Below are 21,501 nucleotides of genomic sequence, written 5' to 3' on the forward strand. Positions count from 1 at the left end.
CTGTTTTCTTTCCACCCCCCCCCCCCCCTGTGCCAATTCATACGACATGTTTTGCTATATCAATGATCAGTTTGACCCTTTTTTGAAACTAATACTCTTGATTAATTATTTTTGATTAAAATGTTGATATTAAAAAGATAAAATAAGTTGCAATTTTTCTTATTTCAAAATGGTGAAAAGGCAGAACATGTCAAGCATTTGAAGACGGAGAGGATTTTTTTCAACTCCAATTTGGGAGTTATATCTTTGGGTAACAGTGTTCTCTAAGGATTTTGCTAGTAGTGCTGCATTTTGGATCATTGTGCTGCAAATACAAGGTGCTGATTGCTTTTCTTGTTGACAGAGCAAATTTGAATTCCAGTTGAGACTGCAAGAGTTCATAGAGTTGGTAAGAGCTGAAAACATGATGCGGGCCATTACATATGCTCGGAAATATCTTGCACCTTGGGGCTCTACCCACATGAAAGAGTTGCAGCGGGTCTTGGCGACACTTGCTTTCAAGAGTAATACTGAATGTACAACTTACAAGGTTAAGGTCTTTCTGCTAGTTTTCTGTATATTTGCACTTTTTTGTCGGAATGTTATGAGTTTAGAATTCTTAATTACTCCCTCCATTCCATATTAATTGAATTTTTGAAGCATTTTCCATTTTCAAATTAACTTAATTGTTCAGTTTTCAAAACTGCTTTTAGAGTGTTCTTCCAATTTTACCCTTCATTTGGATTTTCATTGTGATGCCTTCAATAAATTTGACAATAATTAATAAGGGTAAACATGGAAAACTATGATCAATTTATGTCTTAATCTACTTTTCTTGAAGGGTGTGAAACACCTCAAAAATTCAATTAATATGGAATGGAGGGAGTAGTTTCTTCAATTTGGTTCGACTCTTTCACCATCAACGCTTTCAAGAATTATTACATATAGTCCATATTTCTAGTAACTCATTATTTGATGCAGTATAAGTTTGTTGCATATGAACAAATTAGAGCAATGAGTTACTAGAAAAATGGACTATTCTACTATATGTAATAATGTATGCATGTTTTATGCATTGCCTCTGCAACTCTCAGATATCATGTATGGAAATTCTTATATCTGTTTGCTTTCACTTTCCCTCATTGGTCTGTTTCTTCATGATCTTGTGAGAACTGAGATGGTTGTCTGCTTTATATGAAGAATCACACTTGAGTAGAATACGAACAGTTCAAGATAATTATGCACCAACAGGAGGTTACTTGACAGTTTTCAGTTTCTGTTACAGGTTTTATTTGAATCAAAGCAGTGGGATTACCTGATTGATCAATTCAAACAAGAGTTCTGCAAGTTATATGGCATGACTCTTGAGCCTTTGCTGAATATATATCTGCAAGCAGGGCTGTCTGCATTGAAAACTCCGTATCCTTAACACATGATTTTTTGCCAGGGAAATATTGCGTACAGATGATCACCATACAAATTTGTAGTTTACTGTTAAGAATCAAGTTAATATAAATGATCAATTACATACGTGACGGTATAATGAGGGTGGTCAGCTGTATATGCTTTTACATGTGGGAACTCGGAAGTGACAGCTGGTAATGATTTTCAGATTTACTAACTGCTGATATTTTCAAACTCCCTCTGCCATCCATGGCCAAAGTTCCTAATATTCATTGGGAAAAGGAAAAGAGGAACCGGGAAAATTTTAAATTTATCTGCTCCATGACTTCTCCTTGACCGAATCTATAGATTCTGTTACGAAGATGATTGCACAAAGGAGGATCCATTGTCACAGGAGAGCTTCCGCAAATTAGCATCGCCGCTACCATATTCAAAGCAGCATCACTCGAAGCTTGTTTGCTACATAACCAAAGAACTGATGGATACTGAAAATCCACCCCTTGTATTACCCAATGGCTATGTCTATAGCACCAAGGTATGCCTTTATTTGCTTCCACATTTGTGCTTCCTTCAGCGATAATCTAACTTGTATCTATGTGACGGCAGGCACTGGAAGAAATGGCGAAGAAGAATGATGGCAGAATCACATGTCCTAGGACAGGCCTCACCTGCAACTACACAGAGCTTGTTAAGGCTTACATTTCATGAGTTTCTGTTTTCATTGGACTTCCATCATTGTAGATCGTGGGCAGTGATCAACTCCCCCATAACTTCATGTTTCGGGGAAAAATTGTATATATGGGAACCACCAAGTCTGCAAGCAGAAAATTCATAATGATGTGAACTTTAAAAGGAGTTTTTGATTTGTACAGCATATCAGTTGCATACATGAAAGTTGGCAGTTAAGAAGCATACCTGTAATCCTAAAGTATGCTTTTCACACACCCCTGCCCGCACAAATCAGTTGCATTTAGTAGGAGATCTGAAGTGTATTTTCTTGCATATTACCTGTTGGCTAGTGCTCAGTTGTAGTTGGTGGCACACGCGGGGCACTCAAGGGTGTGGTTTAACGGTCAATTAAGTTGGTAAAAACTTTGCAATGTCAGAGTTCAAGCTCTAGAAGAGACAAAAACACAAGGTGTTCTCTTTTCATTTGCCTAAGCTTTGATAAGTAGAGTTGCTAAAGTATGTGTGTTGGTTGGAGGTAACAAATAATTGGTGAAATGTTGTCGTTGCAACTTAGTTTAAATATCAATATTATTGGAGAATAAAAAAGGTAACGTAACTGTGACTTGAGACCTAATCAAGTCCAATGAGGGATAAAACACTCATCTCTACATACTCGTCTTTCAAACACCATTTACACTAATTCTTGAGTGTTTAAGAAGTGCTTATAGAGGGTGTGTTTGGTACGAAGAAAAGCGTTTCCCATGGAAAATACTTTGAACGAAAAGTTCTATAACTCGCAAAAACACTGCATTAAAACGTCCGATGCAGATGCAATGGTATATCATTAGACGGTTTGATTTTGGAATGTATAATATAAGGAAGCATATTTATAGCATAAAATTCAAAATTCCCCATGGAATCAAGACTAAACAGAACTATTAATAAATCAAATCAACACCAGGTGGTCATCATAACAACATTAGTACAATTATTGTACTACAGCACATCTATTCTGAAAATGGAGTATGACAAAAGCACAAACATTTGTCTCTGACTAGAGGCGGATTCAGAGTTTTAAGTTTATGAGTTCGGAATATGTTATTATACATATTGAACCCGTAACTTCAACCGCCTGCCAATTCTAGGTCTATTTAACTAGAAGTTCATGCAAATTCTGAATGAAACTATCAATATAGTTATTCATGAAACCAGGACTGGAAAGAACTTCCTTCCATTTTCTATGATTCTCTTTCACTAAACAACCAAATTGGCTATCTTTATCCATGACACATTTCACAGCCTTGCACAAACTCTCCTTTGAAAACCAGCCATTTTCATCCTTCTTCACTTCAACACCAACCTTAAGATCTTGTTCCATCAGCCTAGCACTTAAAGTTTGATCATTAGCACTTGGCAAAAGTACTAATTGACAATCACACAATGCTAAAGATTCCCACATTGATCCATAACCACAGTGTGACACAAAACAACCAACTGATTTGTGAGTTAAAATCTTCAATTGAGGCACCCAACAATCAAGAATCAATCCTTTTTCTTGAACCCTTTCTTTGAATCCCTCAGGCAAGGCTTCTTCGACTGACTTTGTTCCTTCAGGTGGCTTAACAACTAGCAGAAATGGCAGACCTGTTAGTTCAAGGCCTAAAACAAGTTCTTGAAACTGTTTCTTTTCAAGAATCAATTGGCTTCCAAATGCACAGAACACCACTGATCCTGGTTCGAATTTCTCAAGCCAATTCGATAATCCATGTTCTTCTAAAGGACCCTTTTCAGAATCAGGAAGAACAGGTCCAGTGTAAAGGACTGGTTTTTTAAATTGTGTGGCTATGTAGTCACCAAATGTTCCTTCAATCTCTCGACATGTTTTCAAAGCTATTGCATCGCATAGTGTCACTCCCTTCGACAACCGTTCGTATATTGTCACTCCCTTGCCATATTCTTGAAACAGAAACTCAAGCAACTTAGCTTCGTGTTCGTGCAACACCACAGTAGTAGAAGGGTAACCTGGAGATCCACCAATTGAGCACATTTTTAGAGAGCATAATAAAGTTGCAAATATACTAGCAAATCATGGCACTATATGATGCATAATATAGGTACTAAAGTTACAAGCTTGACAGTTCCCCTTTGTTTTTTCGAACAAGCTGGAAGCAGTTGGCTGGTCAGGTTTATATATAAAGGGTTCAAAAAATAGCTGAATTTCAAACTTGTGACCTAAAACAACTTTTGAAACCCCATTAACTCGTTATCATACACAAAATTTTCTTATGTCAAGGGATTCATGTGGTTTAATGTTGGTTATTAAGCATTTTAATATTATTTTATATTAAAGTAGCTCTTTTAGTTCGTGACTTAATGCTGCCTAATTACCATTTTTATTGGTCATGTTAATGCCAATTATTTTGGCTTTATTGGCAGATGACATAAGTCATATAACGTTCCATTGAACGTTGTGGTCAACAGTCTTTGGCAGTTCTTCATTTGCACGTTGGTGCATTTGTTGCCCACACCATTACTTCTCCAAATTATTCCTCCATTATTCTTTGTAACCTATGTAACCTCTAGGCCATTTCTCTTCGCTATTTACTACCCCCATTATCTTCCTATTGATTGCTAGGAAGACATCCCCAACTATAAATAGTGGTGGTCTTCATTTGGTTTAGATACAAGAAAAATATCGAGTGTATAAAGTTTGTCAAAAAGAGAGTTCTTATTAGTTGAAGGGAGGTGTTCTTTTTGTGGAGCTTTAGACTCAACTCTTGTCCAGAGTTGTTGAGTTATATTTTGTGATTAGGTTGTTGTATCCAGGAGGGGACAAGTCAAGAAGGACTACTACTGGACCGGTGAAAACATTTGTTGCAGTGGACTTGAATCTCCTTAAAGAGAGCGAGATATCCACGCCTCAACCTAAAGAGATTTTTATTTCTTCATTTTATTTTCAATTGTAATCTTGTAATTCTGTTATTTTGTAATTTTTCACTAACATTTAAGAACTACAAGAAATGGTAGATCAGTTAGTTCAAGGCCTAAGACAAGTTCTTAAAACTGCCTCTTTTCAAGTTTCAATTACCTCCCAAATGTACAGAACACTACTGATCCTAGCTCGAATTTCTCGAGCCAACTCGATAATCTATGTTCTTCTAAAGTTCCCTTTTCAGGCTCAGGAAGAACAGGTCCTGTGTAAAGGACTGACTTTTCAAATTGTGTTTCTATGTAGTCACCAAAGATTAATTCACGTTGTATTTGTTGTTGTATCAATGATACAAAGCGAATTTTCAGAAACTGTAGTATTACTGATACAGAGCGAATCTCACAACCCGAGCTGCATTAGTAATTATCCAAATTATCACTATGTTTGTTAATTACGCCTCAAACTATAGCTATTTTCGAAAATTCTCCGGAAAAAAAGAGGGAGGAGGGCAGAAGGATAACCTGGTGGTGGCCTAACTTTTTCAGCTGCAGTTGATGCAATAAAAACACTCTTTTTCGGTGATCGAACCAATGAATAAGCTGATGTAGCAGGGCAAACGATTTTATAACATAAAGTCTTGATACCCCCAATTTCTGTTGCTATTTCAGGAACCCAATGAGCAAAATCAAAGAAAACGAAATGGGGTTTTAGATTTCGAAGAAAAGATTTGATTTCATCATACAATTCATCCATAGCTGTTGCTAGTAGAGTTTCCAAAGATCTAGGCACATCAGCTGTAGTTTCAGCTCCATATGGAAGGCCATGGATATGAGGGATTTTGAGTGTGTGGAAAGTGATGAGATTAGGGTAAAGATTGAAATTTTGAAGTTTGATTTCAGCATTTTTGGGTAACAAGAATGAGATTCTGTGACCCTTTTTAGCAAGTTCATTGGAGAGGCTGAGAAATGGGATTAAATGGCCAAAAGCAAGCCATGGGAACATCACTATTTGGAGCTTTGAGTGTATGGAATCTGCCATTTTTTTTTGGCCTTGGGGCATCTCCAACCCTACCCTCTATTTAACTCTCCACCAAATATAAATTTCTCTAAAAAAATTTTAAGACAACCAACTCCAACCCAATTCTTTATTTTACTCTCTAAAAAAAATCTTCTTCTCTCTCCTCGATATTATATTATTATTTATCTTTTAAATCCTTTCTCTTTTTTTTTTCCCCAAATAATCACCCTATAGAATTTACATGTAATAGCCCCAAGGCCTAGCTCAAGTGGCCAAAGGTGGAGGATTTGTGGCTTAGGTCGCAGGTTCAAGCCCCACACCATGCAAAGTGAATCCCGGTATTTAAGTGGAGAAGGGTAGAGGGGCTACCGAGTTTAGAAGGCTGTGATTGGTCTAAAGAGCAGGTCACAGACGGATTTCTCGGTTATAAAAATAAAAAAATTTACATGTAATATAAAATTTTATTTTATTTCAACTGAAAAAAGAAATCAACAAGCACAACTTCTCTGGATCATACATTAATTTTTTTTCGGAATATTGTTAAGTTTGGAAAGGACCTACCGGATCATTTAATTATTATTGTGATTTTTAAAATAATTGTGTTATGTATTGTGTTGTATTGTTATCTTGTATTTAAATTAGTATGTTATGTTTTTTTTTAGATAAAAATTAGTATGTTATGTGTTGTATTTTTTATTTAAATTTTCCTTTTATCATTAAATTTTGTGCATTCTTCATAGTAAAAATTAATAATAATATCAAATTATATTCACTTAAAGTGACGAAATTTTTTCAAAAAATATTTGAAATATTATTTATTCGGGATGAAAGTAATATATACTAAATATGGAAAAGGGTCAAAAATGCCCTTAAGGTATTGAAAATGGCTCAAAAATACCCTTCTTCCATCTATTGGATCAAAAATGCCCTTCCATCCACCTATTTGGATAAAAAATGCCCTTAGAGTTAAATTTAAGCCTAAAATTACCCTTACCTTTAATAGAAGCTGGTGTGGCAAATATATATTTTTTAATTAAATATGTGGAATTATTTTATTGGTCCACATATAATTAGACGCACTTTCATTCCTAATCATACCCATCAATCCAAACCCATTTCTAAAAGACCCAACTCTTTCTACCTTCATCTTCATCTTCCTTCTATAAAATTATTTGGAGGATTAATAAAGTACTATCAAATTCTTTCGGTATTCTTGGATCTTTGAAAAAAGGTCTCTCTAAAAAAAAATTTAATTTACCTACTAATTTTGTGGTAGTGAAGATAAGTGCAATTTAATTTGTACACCAATACGTATCAAAAGAATGAATGATTTACTGAGATGGGAACAAAAAATCCTTCATTCAATCTCCCATGGAAGCAAGACACGATTCTATTTTTCATCGAATCGAGCCATGTTTATTACATTTCAAGAAAACTAGAGCCTCTAACAATAGAGGAGGAGTTCAATCTCCAATTAGCTCATGAAAGACTTCAAAAATTTCTGAGAAATGCTTGGAACATCATGTTCTTTTACTGATTGTTTTGATATTATTTTATTAATCCTCCAAATAATTTTGTAGAAGAAAGATGAAGAAAGTGGGAGAAATGGGTTTGGGTTAATGGGTATGAATGATTGTGAATGAAAGTGGGTCTAATTATATGTGGACCAATAAAATAATTTCACATATTTAATTAAAAAATATATATTTGCCACATCAGCTTCTGTTAAAGGTAAGAGTAATATTAGACTTAAATTTAACTCTAAGGGCATTTTTTATCCAAATAGGTGGATGGAAGGGCATTTTTGATCCAATAGATGAAAGAAGGGCATTTTTGAGCCCTTTCCAATACCTTAAGGGCATTTTGACCTTTTTCCCTACTAAATAATATACTTTTTAAAATGTTATATTACATTTTCAAAAAAATTATGAATATTAGAGATTTAATTAATATCCTTATATGAAAATAATATGTCAATTACAAAATAATAGAAAAAATAATACAATATTCAAAAAGTGAAATAGAGAGTATGAATGGTAATTCTCCAAATTTGGATAACTACTATTCAACTCTCTATAATTGGAGAGTAGAGGGTAAAATAGAGTGTGTTTGGAGAGGGCATTCTCTATTTTACTCTCTAAATATAGAGAATAGAAACTAAAATAGAGTAAGGTTGGAGATGGTCTTAGATGAGACAATATTTTTGAAAAACCGAGGCAATATGTTAGGTGAATGAAGACTATTATGCGTGTTTAATACTAAAATGACCGACTCGAATTATCTTGTTGAGTAATAAAAGATTCTTAAATACATTGTTTATATGAACAAACAAACAAACTTTACATAATTAGCTTAATGTAAAAAAAGATTACCTATTTAATGTCAATAGATTTATGACATCCATGTATTGAGTTGTCAAATGAGTCATGTTCGGAAAATCCAAGCTTATACGAATTGACTCACATGTAGAGATGAGACCAGAATTTAAAGTTTACGAATTTTGAATTTTGCAATTAAAACCCATAGCTCATTTTAATTATTGGATTTGTAATTAATGTTTATACATATTTAATATATTTTCTAATAAAAATACAAGAAATAAGCAAAAATTTGAGTTTGTCTGGTTCCTTTTTGGTAATGTAGCTCCGCTCTCCCCACACGATGCCCCAATAAAGTCCAAATTAAAGACTTAAGCCGATGACATGAACCGTCAAAGTTGATGAATAAATCAAAATATGGAGAAACTCTCTATGGTGGTTATAATTATTGTCTCCACATAAATGCAATCAATCAAAAGCTATAGATGTATAAAATATATGACAAAGGTGGATCTATTGATCGGTCATGTCATATAGGCTCGAATTGGACATCTAATTGCTTCGAATAGGATAGTTCGGTGCACAAAACATCCCACTAACGTGAGTTTGGGGAAGAATGCACCACAAAATATGTGATGTAGACAGTCTAGTCTACCATATACAAGCATTAATAACTGCTTTCACAGCTTGAATCCGTAACTTATACATAGATCACGAAAAATTGTTATTCTTTTAATGAGTTTCGCATCAAGTGTGGTCAAATACTTAAATATGTTGGAAAACTATTGATAATGCCAAAATAAGAACTGGTAGGTCAAGGGATTCATGTGGTTTAACAACTACAAGAAATGGTAGGTCAGTTAGTTCAAGGCCTAAGACAGGTTCTTAAAACTGCCTCTTTACAAGTTTCAATTGGCTCCCAAATGTACAGAACACTACTGATCCTGGCTCGAATTTCTCGAGCCAACTCGATAATTGATGTTCTTCTAAATGCCTCTTTTCAGGCTCAGGAAGAAAAGGTCTTGTGTAAAGGACTGATTGCTATGTAGTCACAACAATTAGCGGATTTTTAAAAACTTGTGTATCACTCCAAATTATCACTATGATTGTTAATTACACCTCAAACAATAGTTATTTTTGAAAATTTTCAGAAAAAAAAGAGAGGGAGGGGGCAGAAGGATAACCTGGTGGTGGCCTAACTTTTTCAGCTGCAGTTGATGCCATGAAAACACTCTTTTCCGGTGATCGAATCAATGAAATAGCTGATGTAGCAGGGGAAGCAAGTTTATAACAAATAGTCTTGATACCCCCAATTTCTAATGCTATTTCAGTAACCCAATGAGCAAAATCAAAGAAAACGAAATGGGGTTTTAGGTTTTGAAGAAAAGATTTGATTTCATCATACAATTCATCCATAGCTGTTGCTAGTAAACTTTCCAAAGATCTAGGCACATCAGCTGTAGTTTCAGCTCCATATGGAAGGCCATGGACATGAGGGATTTTGAGTGTGTGGAAAGTGATGAGATTAGGGTAAAGATTGAGATTTTGAAGTTTGATTTGTGCATTTTTGGGTAATAAGAATGAGATTTTGTGACCCTTTTTAGCAAGTTCATTAGAAAGGTTAAGAAATGGGATAATATGGCCTAATGCAAGCCATGGGAACATCACTATTTGGAGCTTTGAGTCTATGGACTCTGCCATTTTTTTGGGCCTCATTTTGTTTGGTTAGTGATGACTAGTTATAAACTCTCTATTCGACACGGATACAATAATATATTTTTTTATGTCAAGGGAAATCTATAGCCGCTACTCCGCTTCTATGCAATAGCTCGCAAATCACATAGGAGAGGTAACCCGCACTAGATAAGCCCAGTGGAACGAGATCCAGAAGACAAATCCCTTGCTTTCGCTGGCAAGGGATTTCAAACTTGAGACCTCCAACATTGATGATGCGATAATATTTTTCTAAAGAGCTTGAGTAATATATATGTAAGTTGAAGACTATTATACTTGTTTAATAAGAAATTGATCCACTCAAATTATCTTGTGGAGTAATAAAAGATTTTAAAATATATTGTTTATATAAAAGAATAGACAAACTCTACACTTAGTTTAATGTAAAAAAGATAATCTATACAATGTCCATAAATTTGTGACATTCATTCATGTATTGAGTTGTTAAATGATTCATGTTAAGAAAATCTGAACTTATACGAATTGACTCACATCACATACAGAGATGAAATCACAATTTGAAGTTTACACGTTTTGAATTTGCTGTTAAAATTCATAACTCATTTTAATTATTGAATTTGTAATTAACATTTATACATGTTTAGTATATTTTCTAATTTCTAATATAAATTACAAGAAATAAGCAAAAACTTTTGAGTTGGGCTGAATTCTTTTTGTTAATGTAGCTCTGCTCTGTCCACAAAATGCCCCAATAAAGTCCAAATTAAAGACTTAAGCCAACATGAATGACATGAACCAAATAAATCAAAATATGGAGAAACTCTTTGTGGTGGTTCTTACCTAAGTATAACTATTGCCTCCACATAAATACAATTAAGCAAAGGCTATAATGAAATTTGATAATTCGGTGCACAAAGCATTCCGTTCATGTGAGTTTAAGGAAAGACTGCACCACAAGAAGTGTGATATAGACAGTCTAGTACCTCATGCAAGTATTAATAACTACTTTCACAATTTAATTTTTTTCATGACAAGGGAAACTCACAACCGCTATCATTTGTGTGCGCACAGGGTAAAACTCTCGTTTCTATGCAATAGCTCACAAACCACATTGAAGAAGGCAAATTCCTTGCTTTCGCTGACAAGGAGTTTCAAACTTGAGACCTCCAATATGGAAGTCTCAAATCTAGCCACCCCAAAATTTAAATTTGTAACCTATATATATAAAGCATACTAAACCTATATGAGGTGAACTTATTATAAATCACAATTTTAAATCTATAACTTATAAAAATTAGATAAATTTTAGGAATCACATAATTTTTATATGAAATTACAATCTATCCATCTTTAGTTTGTAATTACAACTTGAAACTTAAGTATATAAAAAAATTTATTCACTCGAAATTTTATGTGTATTACATAAATTATTAAAAAATGGAGTAACATATATACTGGGCCGGTTCTAAGCTGTGTCGAGCGGTCATTTTGAGATATTCCTCCGTCTTTTGGAGTGATTTCATTAGGGTTCTTCTTCGTTTAACATCGGTGAGTTCTCTCCTATGAATCCTCTTGTTTTCGTTTTTATAGTTTGATTTGAGTTCTCTTTTTGTGTTTGATGTTGCTTGCCTTTTCCCAATTTGGGAATTGATGTGCGATTCTAGCGTGTTAGAAGTATATGTTCCTCCTAATTGAGATTCGTTCACCTGGAATGTGTGAATTCGGTTTGGTTTTTGGTGCTTTCTAGTTTCTCCGGTAGCTGATTCGGTATAGTAAGGTTTAGTGGTTTACTGTCTGAAAAAAAAATATAAGCTTTTGTGGTGAGAATTGGTGGTGGGTGTAGCTGTTGTATGTGCTGCTGCGGCGGCGGCTTTCTTAGTGTGCTCAAATATGAAGAAGAACAACTAAATCTTGAAACTATGATATCTGCAGATTGCTTGTTTCTTAAAGAAAAATGTGATCTTTAGCATTGTGTAGTTGAAATAATATTCACTGACAAACAAGGGTACCTCTTCGTTTTTAATTGGAGGTTTCAAGTTCGAGCCTTGAGTATGAGGTGACCCTTTTTCCCGAGTAAAGTAATGACTTTATGGATGGGTATGTTAGCATGTGAAGAGCTTTCGCCCGCTAGCTGTTTGTGAAAATGCTAAAACGAACCGGACTCTTTCTATATACTACTACATCTTTGTGATTGTTTACTATAATGCTGGTGTTGTTTTGTTATTTTGTGTTTGTTCTTGTATATGGTCATAGGAGAGAAAAGTCCTCAAACATGTTTGGGTATACTGTCCGTGTGTTTTGGAATGAAAAACGATAATTGACTTAGCAGTAAAATTTCTCTGGCCATCAATGCTCTAAGTAGCTTTATATGTATTTGCATAATATTGATGCCATGCAAGCAAAACCTAGTATTTAAGTGGTGAAGGGTAAAAGGGTTTGCCTGTTATGCCGAGTTCCAAAGGTTTATGGTAGGTCCTAAGGGTTGGCATTAGACAGATTTTGCTGTGAGGGTTCATGTATTCGACCTTAACTTGTTTGTGACAGAGGCATAGTTGGTAGTTGTTATTGGTGTTGTATCAACACTCAAGTAGCTCCTTGAGCCACTGCCAGCCTAGTGCCTACCCAAACCTAAACCATTGAGAACGACCATCTCCAAACAAAAGTAACAGCATCCAGAAGATGAAGATGAATTGCTTGGTTTTATTTCATTTTTGGTGTAAACAGGAGTATATGGAAGATCTAGAATCAGTAATGAATGCTTTAGGCACCTTGTAATTTTTGTTATTTAGGATTGAAGATCTTCCTGATACTCCTTTTATTTGTAATTAGTAAACCTGTAACAAGTTGTGGCAGGTTTTATTTTTTGGAATATAATACAAGACTGTTACCTTCTCAAAAAAAAAAACTGAAGATTCTTTATAAGTGTGAACTTATCTGTGATAATTGTTAGTTTTTCAGCCATTTAGCTCTTATATATTTGGAAAACTAAAACTTCATTCTCTTTTCAGTTGTCTCTACCAAATAAGCTAATGGGTGACAAGAAGAAGGCTGGCGCTCTATTCGTGAGGCTTGTTTCAACTGCTGGAACTGGATTTTTCTATGTGAAGAAGAAGACCAAAACACTTATAACAAATCAGACGAAGCTTGAATTTAGAAAGTTTGATCCTCGTGTGAATTGTCATGTTCTGTTCAAGGAAGAAAAGATGAAGTGATGCAAACGCCAAACTTGGGCCAAATCTTCTTTTAACTGTTAGCTTTCATTTCTGCAGCAGCCAGTAGTGAAATTAGACAATAGGACCTTTGGCTCACTTGTTCTACAACAACAAAGTTTGTTTATTTTTATTTATGCAATTCTCTGAATTTGTTCGTGATCATGTTGAATGAAACATAGTTTTTGATCATACGATTTCAAAGAAACGATTCATGTTGAATGAAACGTAGTTGTTGATCATACGATTTCAAAGAAAAGATTTGATTTGATCATACGATTCATCCATAGCTGTTGCTAGTAGACAATAAACACGGAATAAAGCATATCCCACAGAATGACCATTATCAGATGAATATGCTGGAAAACTATTGATAATGCCAAAGTAATTCTTCATTTCACAGCTCAACTCTCTGCTAATTGTGTCTAATAAATAAATACTGGAAGGAGGAGCATTTAAACTGATACTCACTGTTACAAAAGGATCTTAAAGTTTCATACTTCATGTTTAAACAACAATTATACAATGCTTTTGATTAAATACATAGGCAGACGGTTACAAAGGCTCTTGTGACTAAAGCTGATCAAACATAAGACATCATCTTGGACGTTTAGCGCCAAGGGGAAAGGATACTCGTTGAGGAGTACCTTGAGGTACGTCTGTCTTTTCATGAGAAAGACTTGGATTTTTGCTTGGAGCTGGGTTGGGATCAGCGCTTTCTTCGTCCTCCTCTGTTTCTTCTGGTTGGCTAGTTTGCTTCTTTGCAATAGCTAGCTGATAGTTAGGGTTGATCAATGTATCTTGTTCAGGAGGGAGTGGTACTCCAGACCCAGCAATTGATTTCGGCAACGGAATCTTGTTTCTGTTCCTAGCCAACTCCAGTAGGACCTGATAAACAAGAGAATATTATAATTTCTGAAATGCAGAAAAGTAAAAATTTGAGCAGGGAAGACAAGTGAGATTGCTCAAGTAGATAGAGCACTTCCTTTCCAACCAAAAGATCAAGAGTTCAAGTCACAAAAAGCAGTTTCCGAAAGGACTCCTAGGCAATTGTTTTCATTTTATTGGGGTGGGTGAGGGGGTTTCACTCTGCCATATCCGAAAGAGAAAACATACATACATGCAATGGGAAGTACTAACTGGATTTAGTTGGAGCTAGATGGTCAGCTGAACTCCATGAACAACCAAGTGCATGCTAGTTGATGATTAAATCAAATTTTCAATTCATCAAGGTGTCACATGTTAGATGAAGCTAGCTCTGTGTAATGAATCCATATTTACTGAAGAAGCTACATATGATTTTTAGTACTGCAGTAGAAGATAAAACAGAAAAGGGAAGTTCCAGACTGCTAAAACTTTAGCTAAGGAAATAAAGATACAAGTTCTTCAATGCCCTGCTATCTGTGGTTGCTTTCCTTTTATAGCCCAAGTCATGTGTAGTCAACCAGGCTCCCACTCATCATAATCTGCTAATCTTTTACTGGGTTGTAAGCCCTAGTACTGCATCTTAATTTATATGCAGGCCCAAGTAGATCTTCATGCTCTCCAGGCCCAACCCTTGAGTAGAGTTCATAACAATACTCGGGCCCTCAATAAGAACCTTGTCCTCAAGGTTCAAGACAGGGAATTCATACTCATGAGTTTTCTTAGCTTCATTGTGCATGGTGAATACATCACCAGAATCGAATTCATGCCAAGGAAGTCTCAAGGCACAATCTGCAACCATAGGAACATAATACACTACTGAACCTTCACTAATATAATTCATTGTTTGTAATTCTAATGGACTTTTTCTCAATGGGTCCCCACGCTAACATGATGAGTGCCAGGATCATTCTGGCAATATCAAAACTTGCACCAGTAATGGTCATTTCTTCTAGCATCACAGCGAACACAGTTCTTCCTCCTCGTTTCTCAAAAGCAACAGATATATATCTTGGCATATCTTCTTCTCTACTAATTTCATCATTGCGAATAAGAGGGAATGAATAATCTCCATAACTCTAACGCTACCTCCACTCAAATTATCATGGTACTGAAATAATTCTTTGTCTGTCCAGTGTCTCAGTGATTTCAGAACAGTATCGAGTATCCTAAGAGGCCCCTTTGTTCACATTTGTAGCATCATGAGCAACTTGACTAAAAATAGCTAGTGATGCACCAAAATTCACCTAGCCAGTTATACTGTATTGCTCGAAAGAACACCCCAGCAGAAGACAAGTTATAAATGAACCCGTTAATACCAGAGATAGACAGTGCCACAATACCAATCCAAGAAAAGAAACAACCTCACTGAGGATCATAATATAGTTCGTCAGATGAAAAATAGCATGTGCGGAGTCATCCAATGAACATGATATCTAGAGGAACCTTCGACTTTCCAGGGAATACTTAAGTAAAACAACAACATATCTGGAGGAAGCAGATTGTTGCTAGACCAGTCGAATCCACTGAGCACTAAGAGCCACTGGTGAGCAGTAGCCTTCCATAGCCTTACATCCAATTTTTGTATGCATTGTAGGTGCCCTTTCTTTCCTTCGGACTCATTAAGGAAGCAATATGCAAATGGATATTTAAATAAACTTGGATAGTGCGCAAATAGCCAGGATATGAGAATAAAATCCTTCGATGTAAAATGCGTTAATCCAACTAGGTAGTGAACTGGCATAGCATAGAGAAGAGCAGCAAGTCTGTAATTGCAAAAGCGAACACCCAACTGACTCAGCAATAGAGGGATGAACTATATTATTGCAAGCTGAACCATCCGGCGTCTATCCTCAGTAAGTTCAACAAGAACTAGCAGAAAGGATTGGGAGAGCTGATCAATTCGAATCACCTGGTTCACGTGTTTTAGCTTACTAATAATATTCAAACGAACTTGAGAAGACTCATCCATCAGCAGAGAAAGAAATATTTGGAGAAGATGTTCAACAATTGTATTCTTCCTTGAAATAAGAGTCATTCCCATCATAACCAAAGAATTAACAGATAGAGCATGTTGGCAAGAGAAGTCGTGCATAGTACTGCTAGTTACTCGTGAAATAGAGCATCTAGTATAACTAGTAAAATACAACTCTACTGTACAGCAATTGGGGCATTGGTCTTCGCAGCGAATCTTTTTGCTGGTTGGTTTCATTCTCAATAAGAAAGCTCAGATCGAATCAGTATTGGTCAAGTTGTCGTTGCTTATTTGGTAGTGTCTATGCAGCCTTCTATTGGTGATTATTCTAGGAAATCCTATGCAAATTTTTTGAACTTGGTAACTTTATTCTAGGAAATTCTATGCAGATATTTTTAACTTAGTGACTTTATTCTAGAAAATTCTATGCAGATTAAAAGTGTGTATTTTACTTTTTAACCAATCGTGTTATAATACTTTGAATGGTAAAAATGGTTAGTCAGCTAACATCAGAAAGTTGATCCAGAACAGCAAACTGTTAAGAACTCCAATTGCCAGAACCCATTCACACCCTAAAAAATTTCCTGTAGAACCTTCAGCATCTTCTGTTCTGCATAAGACTGAAAATTTCTACACCACTACCCCAGCATTCAACCACCAATACCTCTTGTTCAACTTTTCAAAGTCACGGTAATAAACCACATATGATAGCCCCAGACTATGACCTTTTTTTCCTTTTTGAAATAGGTCACTTCCCAAACTATGACCTATTAGTTTGATACCTTTTCACTAATTTCAGTAATAACCTAAAATATATAATTATGCCAAATGACAACCGAAGTTCTGAAACACGTTACAAGAGAACAACATAAAACTCCAAGACAAATTTTTTAGTTACATCATATAATTCTTTGATTCAGAGAGTCTCCATTTTACTTATCTTTCTTAGACAAGAGAGGGCTAAAGGTTATCAGTTTCACCATACACCTAAAAGGTCTCTAATAAAGATATAAGTTCATTCTTGGAAGAATGAAATACCAGCACAACAATGAAGGATTTAATAAGACTTGGTACCTCACGCGGCGGGGGTTGTGAGAAGCTGAAATTAACTTTTGACTGAATGGCAAGCTTGATGTCATCAGAGTCAATGGAAGCCTTCCCTGCATGCTCTGAGTAGACTTGAGCATCCGTCAGTACATCAACAACATAGCGATACCACAGTTCCAAAAATTGTTGCACAACTCGAGGCTCGTAGTCATCAACACCCATTGATTTTAGCAACGTTTTGACAATCTTTGCATCCCTTGGCAAGTCCTCTTCTCCACCTTCAGCCATTTCTTTCAAGGTTCAACCTAAAAAGAAACATTAGCCATCAGCATCATTTCATACACGTCAATAGTGTCAATATAGAGTTGCAGAAACCAGATAGAGATGGAGATGTGATGCACTACAAGTTGTAATCAGGAAATTGTAAAACATAATAGTAAATATTCTGAAAAGCATCAGAGTGAAATTTTAAGTAGAGAGACATTCGTCAAACAGCTATTCTCCATATACGCAAAAGAGCAATCCGGAAAATATTTAGAGGTACAAAGTAAGAACACTATGAAAAGGAAAAAATAAAAATAAACTAAAATGATAAAACAATACCCAAATTCCATCTGTCTAATTGAATCCTGTTGAGGTCAAACAAACACTCAAACACAGCTTAATAAGTACATTAAACGGAATTAATTAGATCCCTTTCTCCACTTCAAGAGGGGTGATAATGGAACCATAATAGTTTTGAAATTTATGAGATGGAGGAACACAACAGGACACCCTTAAATTTCAGATATAAAACCATTGTGGGAGAGCTAGGGAATGAAAAGCAGAGACAAGTATTACTATTATTTTCTAGTTTCAAAAAAGGAAGCAGTGACAAGAATTATAACACACATACCTCACAAACTATCATACATTTCCCTTGGTAATAACACAGGAGAGGAGCAATCTTTTCACCTTCTTCAGCTTCTTATTACTAACTAATTTTAAGACCATCTATAAGCTTTCACTTCACAAAAAAATAGAAAATAAAACACCACAAGAAAGGTAACTGGGACAAGAAAAAAACACCAAGAGTCCATGTCAGCACGCAAACGAATAAAGGTGCTACTTTAAGTCGACGAATTTCAACTCCACCAATCAATTATTAGAATGACATAGTAAAAATACTAAATAAAGTTATGACTTCCACCCCATATTTAGAGACCGAATAGCACATCATGACAGGTAACAAGAGTCCATATAAGCAAGCAAACGAATAAAACTGCTACTTTAAGTCAAACCAATTTCAACTCCACCAATTCGATTATTAGATTGACATAGTAAAAACACTTCACAAAAATAACTTTCACCCAATACTTAAGAGGCCAAATAGTACATCATCACAGGGTTATTTTGAGCCATTTTATCACATCAGAAGCAATTAACAATGTTAATGAAGCTATAGAACTCAAGAAACAGCAAAGTACACCCAATTACCATAAAAATGGATGGTTTTGAACCTTAATTTAACCCTGCTTCAAGTTCAAAAAGTTTTGACCTTGAAGGTTTGTCCATGAAGCAAGTGCGGGTCAAAATTTCAAGACCATCAACCTCCATACAAGGCCGGCTCAACCCTAAAACCACTAAAGCAGTGGCTTCAGGCCTCAAAATTACAAATCCCCCAAATTCAGTACGAGAAAAGGAAGCTCAAATACGAAAACATACCGAAGATGCACCACAATTCGAGCAAGAGACAAGATTAAACGAAGAACCAAAAGCACTGAGCAGACAAAAGATGAAGGAGATACATACATAAAATCTGATGAAGGCTGAGAAGCACCGTATTAAGCAATAATAGCATACTTGGAAGAACCAAAATACCCTAAGTAGAATATTAAAAAAAAATTATGTATTTATTGTTACTATTTATTAAAAAAAAATTTAATAGTTTGTTGGTAATCATTTATTAAATAATTTTTATCATCATTTGAACAACCTTTTCAATAATCGTTTGTTATAAGAAAAAAAAAGTAAATTTTAATAGGTTTTAAGAACATTTCAACATAAATTAAATGATTTGACATGTCACAAATCTCAAGAATTATAAATATATAATGAATGATTAAAAATATATTGATATCTAATCAATTTTATCTTTTACATAATTTATCATAATATATGCTTGCTGATATAATTGTCTTGTTAAAATTGAGTGATTTTTTTATGTAGCGATGAAGCATCACTTTTTCTATTTTTTTGTACATGAAAAATATAGATTTTAATAATTTTATGGTTAGAATAACTCCTTGTTAAAAAAAAGATGTGAAAGTTTTCGATAATCCATATTAGTTATAAATAAGTTAAGACCGTTAAAAATATACACCGAAACAACATAAATAACTTTTTTTAGAGACAATCTACTTGTCTGAGGTCAAACGTTCACCACTTTTCGTTACTGTTACTTTGTTACTCTAACAAAATTTATAGAAGGAGAAAAATAAATTTGAAACAACAACAAAATAATATTGTTGACCCTTTTAGAAATTCATTCTTCATTAAACTGCGGCTCTGAAGGCCCTTCTAAATACTTCATCAATGCAAATTTACGACTTTTTCAGAAATATGTACGTATAATTGTTGCATTATAAAAGTACAAGTAAATCAAAATGTTGGATTCTAGACTCATGTTGAAAAAATATTCTCAAACATGAAAAGATTAAAAATGAGTCTAACCTAGATAACTCAAACGCTCAACAATGATTTGGGACATGAAGGACAACAAATCTATGTTAATAGACATATCTTTTGTAGCTTAAGATATTACTTTTATTTATGGTAGGTTTTGTTTCATATTCTTCAAATTAAGCTTGCCGAAAATAGTCATTACTCACACCAAAAATATTTAGAAGAGTCAAATGAGAAGGAAAAAAAGAAAAAACTTTAGAAGGACGAAAGCTTTGTCCAAATGAGATCATATACATACCAAACGAAAAATAGTCATTACAATTTTAAGGAGACAACAAAACAATGAGAAAAAGCATGCATCAAAGGGAGTAAACTTTGAGATATCCAACGATGATAACAAATCATTCTAACCAGAAAACTTCCTATGTTTTGAAATAACAAACCTCAAAAATTTGACTAACACTTCAATCAACTTTTAATCCTTAAAGTACTCATAATATTCACTGATAAAATTTAGTAAAAATAGATAACTTACAATATAAAAACCAAAAATATGGGCATGCAAAGTTATTAAATCTCAGATGATTTTTAAAAAAATAAAAAATCTCATTCTTGTATGTGAAGGAATGACGTTGTTGGTGAAGAAATTAGAGATTTGTAAGGGATTTTTTTTATTGTACCTTCAACAATTCTAGTAGAGAAAACTTGTCTGAATACTCAATTAACTTTTGTTATTTAATCTGTACTAACAAATACTTATAACAATAACTTTGCAAAAACATAAACAACAAAGCTTAAATCATGTACTTAAAAACAACAATTAATAATATAAGCATAAATTAATGACGGTAAAAAGCATACCAGGATTTAAGGAAGTTAAGATTTAAGTTTATCGTATTTTATTTTCTAAGTTTTTCAATATAAGTCAATTTTAAAGATACTTTTTCTAAACTTTTTCAATTTATACTAAGTTTGTAAGTTAAGTTTTATTAAAGTTATTTTTTCTATGTTTTTAAATTTATGTTATAAGTTTTTAAGAGTTGAATTTTTTTAAGTTAAGTTATGACTTGTAATTTAAGTAACTTAAGTTTGATAAATCTTTTATTTAATTAAATTTATATTATTTGAAGTTGATGAATTAAGTTTGTAATTTAAAAAAAAACAATAAACAAAAAAGAAATGCTAATAAAAGTATAAAACAATGACAAAAATTTAAAAATCAATCCAATTTATTCAAATTTGTATTACAATTACAACTATTAGTAGAGTGTCTAATTTATGCAGCCACCTTCTAAGAAGGATTTTATTTCAACTAAGCCTCGAATGTAACACTAATAATTGTATAGTCCTAAAAAGCTTTTCTTTAACTTAGCTAAAGATTGACCGTTATCAACTTCTGGTCTTGGTAAAGCTTGTTGATGATCTAGAAGTCCATGCCATCGTCACTATCACATCCAATGGCTGAATCTAAGAAAAGTTCATATTGATTATCTAACTTTGGAAGTTCTTGATTTCTTCGCTCGGCATTTATCCAATCTCTAAACAACACCGTTATCTCCAAACTGTCTTCTGCTAACGAATATTTGTGGTCTCCAATTTGAAATTTTGCTGCGCTGAAAGCTGCCTCCAAAGCTTCTGATGATCCTTGAATTGCAAGCACATCCCTCACCA

General features: G+C 34.3%; 4 protein-coding genes across 5 annotated transcripts in view; 2 read left to right on the forward strand and 2 right to left on the reverse strand.

The window, feature by feature from the left end:
- LOC102582250 (macrophage erythroblast attacher) overlaps positions 1–2,297 on the forward strand; it is a 9,058-nt gene extending 6,761 nt beyond the window's left edge. Inside the window, exons 5-8 of the mRNA XM_006361338.2 lie at positions 344–529; positions 1,265–1,398; positions 1,732–1,918; positions 1,990–2,297. Coding sequence (XP_006361400.1) covers positions 344–529; positions 1,265–1,398; positions 1,732–1,918; positions 1,990–2,091 — 609 coding nt within the window. The 3' untranslated portion in view covers positions 2,092–2,297. The remainder of the gene's footprint in view (positions 1–343; positions 530–1,264; positions 1,399–1,731; positions 1,919–1,989) is intronic.
- A 720-nt stretch (positions 2,298–3,017) lies between these two features.
- Positions 3,018–10,041, reverse strand: LOC102582586 (UDP-glycosyltransferase 79B8-like). Of its 2 annotated transcripts, none has more exons than XM_015315271.1 (2): positions 9,501–10,041; positions 3,018–4,074 (listed from the first exon to the last, which is right to left on the reverse strand). In XM_015315271.1, exons 1-2 carry the CDS (start codon positions 10,030–10,032, stop codon positions 3,200–3,202), a joined length of 1,407 nt encoding a protein of 468 aa, XP_015170757.1. In that variant the 5' UTR covers positions 10,033–10,041; the 3' UTR covers positions 3,018–3,199. The 2 variants fall into 2 exon arrangements, with proteins under 2 accessions (XP_015170757.1, XP_006361401.2); XM_006361339.2 differs by lacking the exon at positions 9,501–10,041 and adding an exon at positions 5,503–6,065.
- Positions 10,042–11,449: 1,408 nt separating this feature from the next.
- On the forward strand, positions 11,450–13,428 carry LOC102582925 (50S ribosomal protein L33-like). The gene is made up of 2 exons (XM_006361340.2): positions 11,450–11,559; positions 13,020–13,428. Exon 2 carries the CDS (start codon positions 13,041–13,043, stop codon positions 13,221–13,223), a length of 183 nt encoding a protein of 60 aa, XP_006361402.1. The 5' UTR covers positions 11,450–11,559; positions 13,020–13,040; the 3' UTR covers positions 13,224–13,428.
- Positions 13,429–13,590: 162 nt separating this feature from the next.
- LOC102577826 (uncharacterized) lies at positions 13,591–17,472 on the reverse strand (the record flags this gene model as incomplete). The annotated part of the gene is given in 4 exon segments (NM_001288297.1): positions 13,591–13,757; positions 13,760–13,829; positions 13,831–14,108; positions 17,194–17,472. Coding segments are annotated over 3 exon segments (609 nt in total), but the record flags the coding sequence as incomplete, so codon positions are not given.
- Between the last annotated feature and the right edge of the window lie 4,029 nt (positions 17,473–21,501).

The sequence above is a fragment of the Solanum tuberosum genome, unplaced genomic scaffold, assembly GCF_000226075.1.
Source record: "Solanum tuberosum cultivar DM 1-3 516 R44 unplaced genomic scaffold, SolTub_3.0 scf00355, whole genome shotgun sequence".
Classification (NCBI taxonomy): Eukaryota; Viridiplantae; Streptophyta; class Magnoliopsida; order Solanales; family Solanaceae; genus Solanum; species Solanum tuberosum.

Coding starts and splice junctions, on each gene's coding strand:
- LOC102582586 (XM_006361339.2), bottom strand. CDS start 6,040: ATGCCCCAAGGCCAAAAAAAAATGGCAGATTCCATACACTCAAAGCTC. Junction 4,075..5,502: donor AAAAGTTAGGCCACCACCAG/GTTATCCTTCTG, acceptor GTGGATCTCCAG/GTTACCCTTCTACTACTGTG.
- LOC102582925 (XM_006361340.2), top strand. CDS start 13,041: ATGGGTGACAAGAAGAAGGCTGGCGCTCTATTCGTGAGGCTTGTTTCA.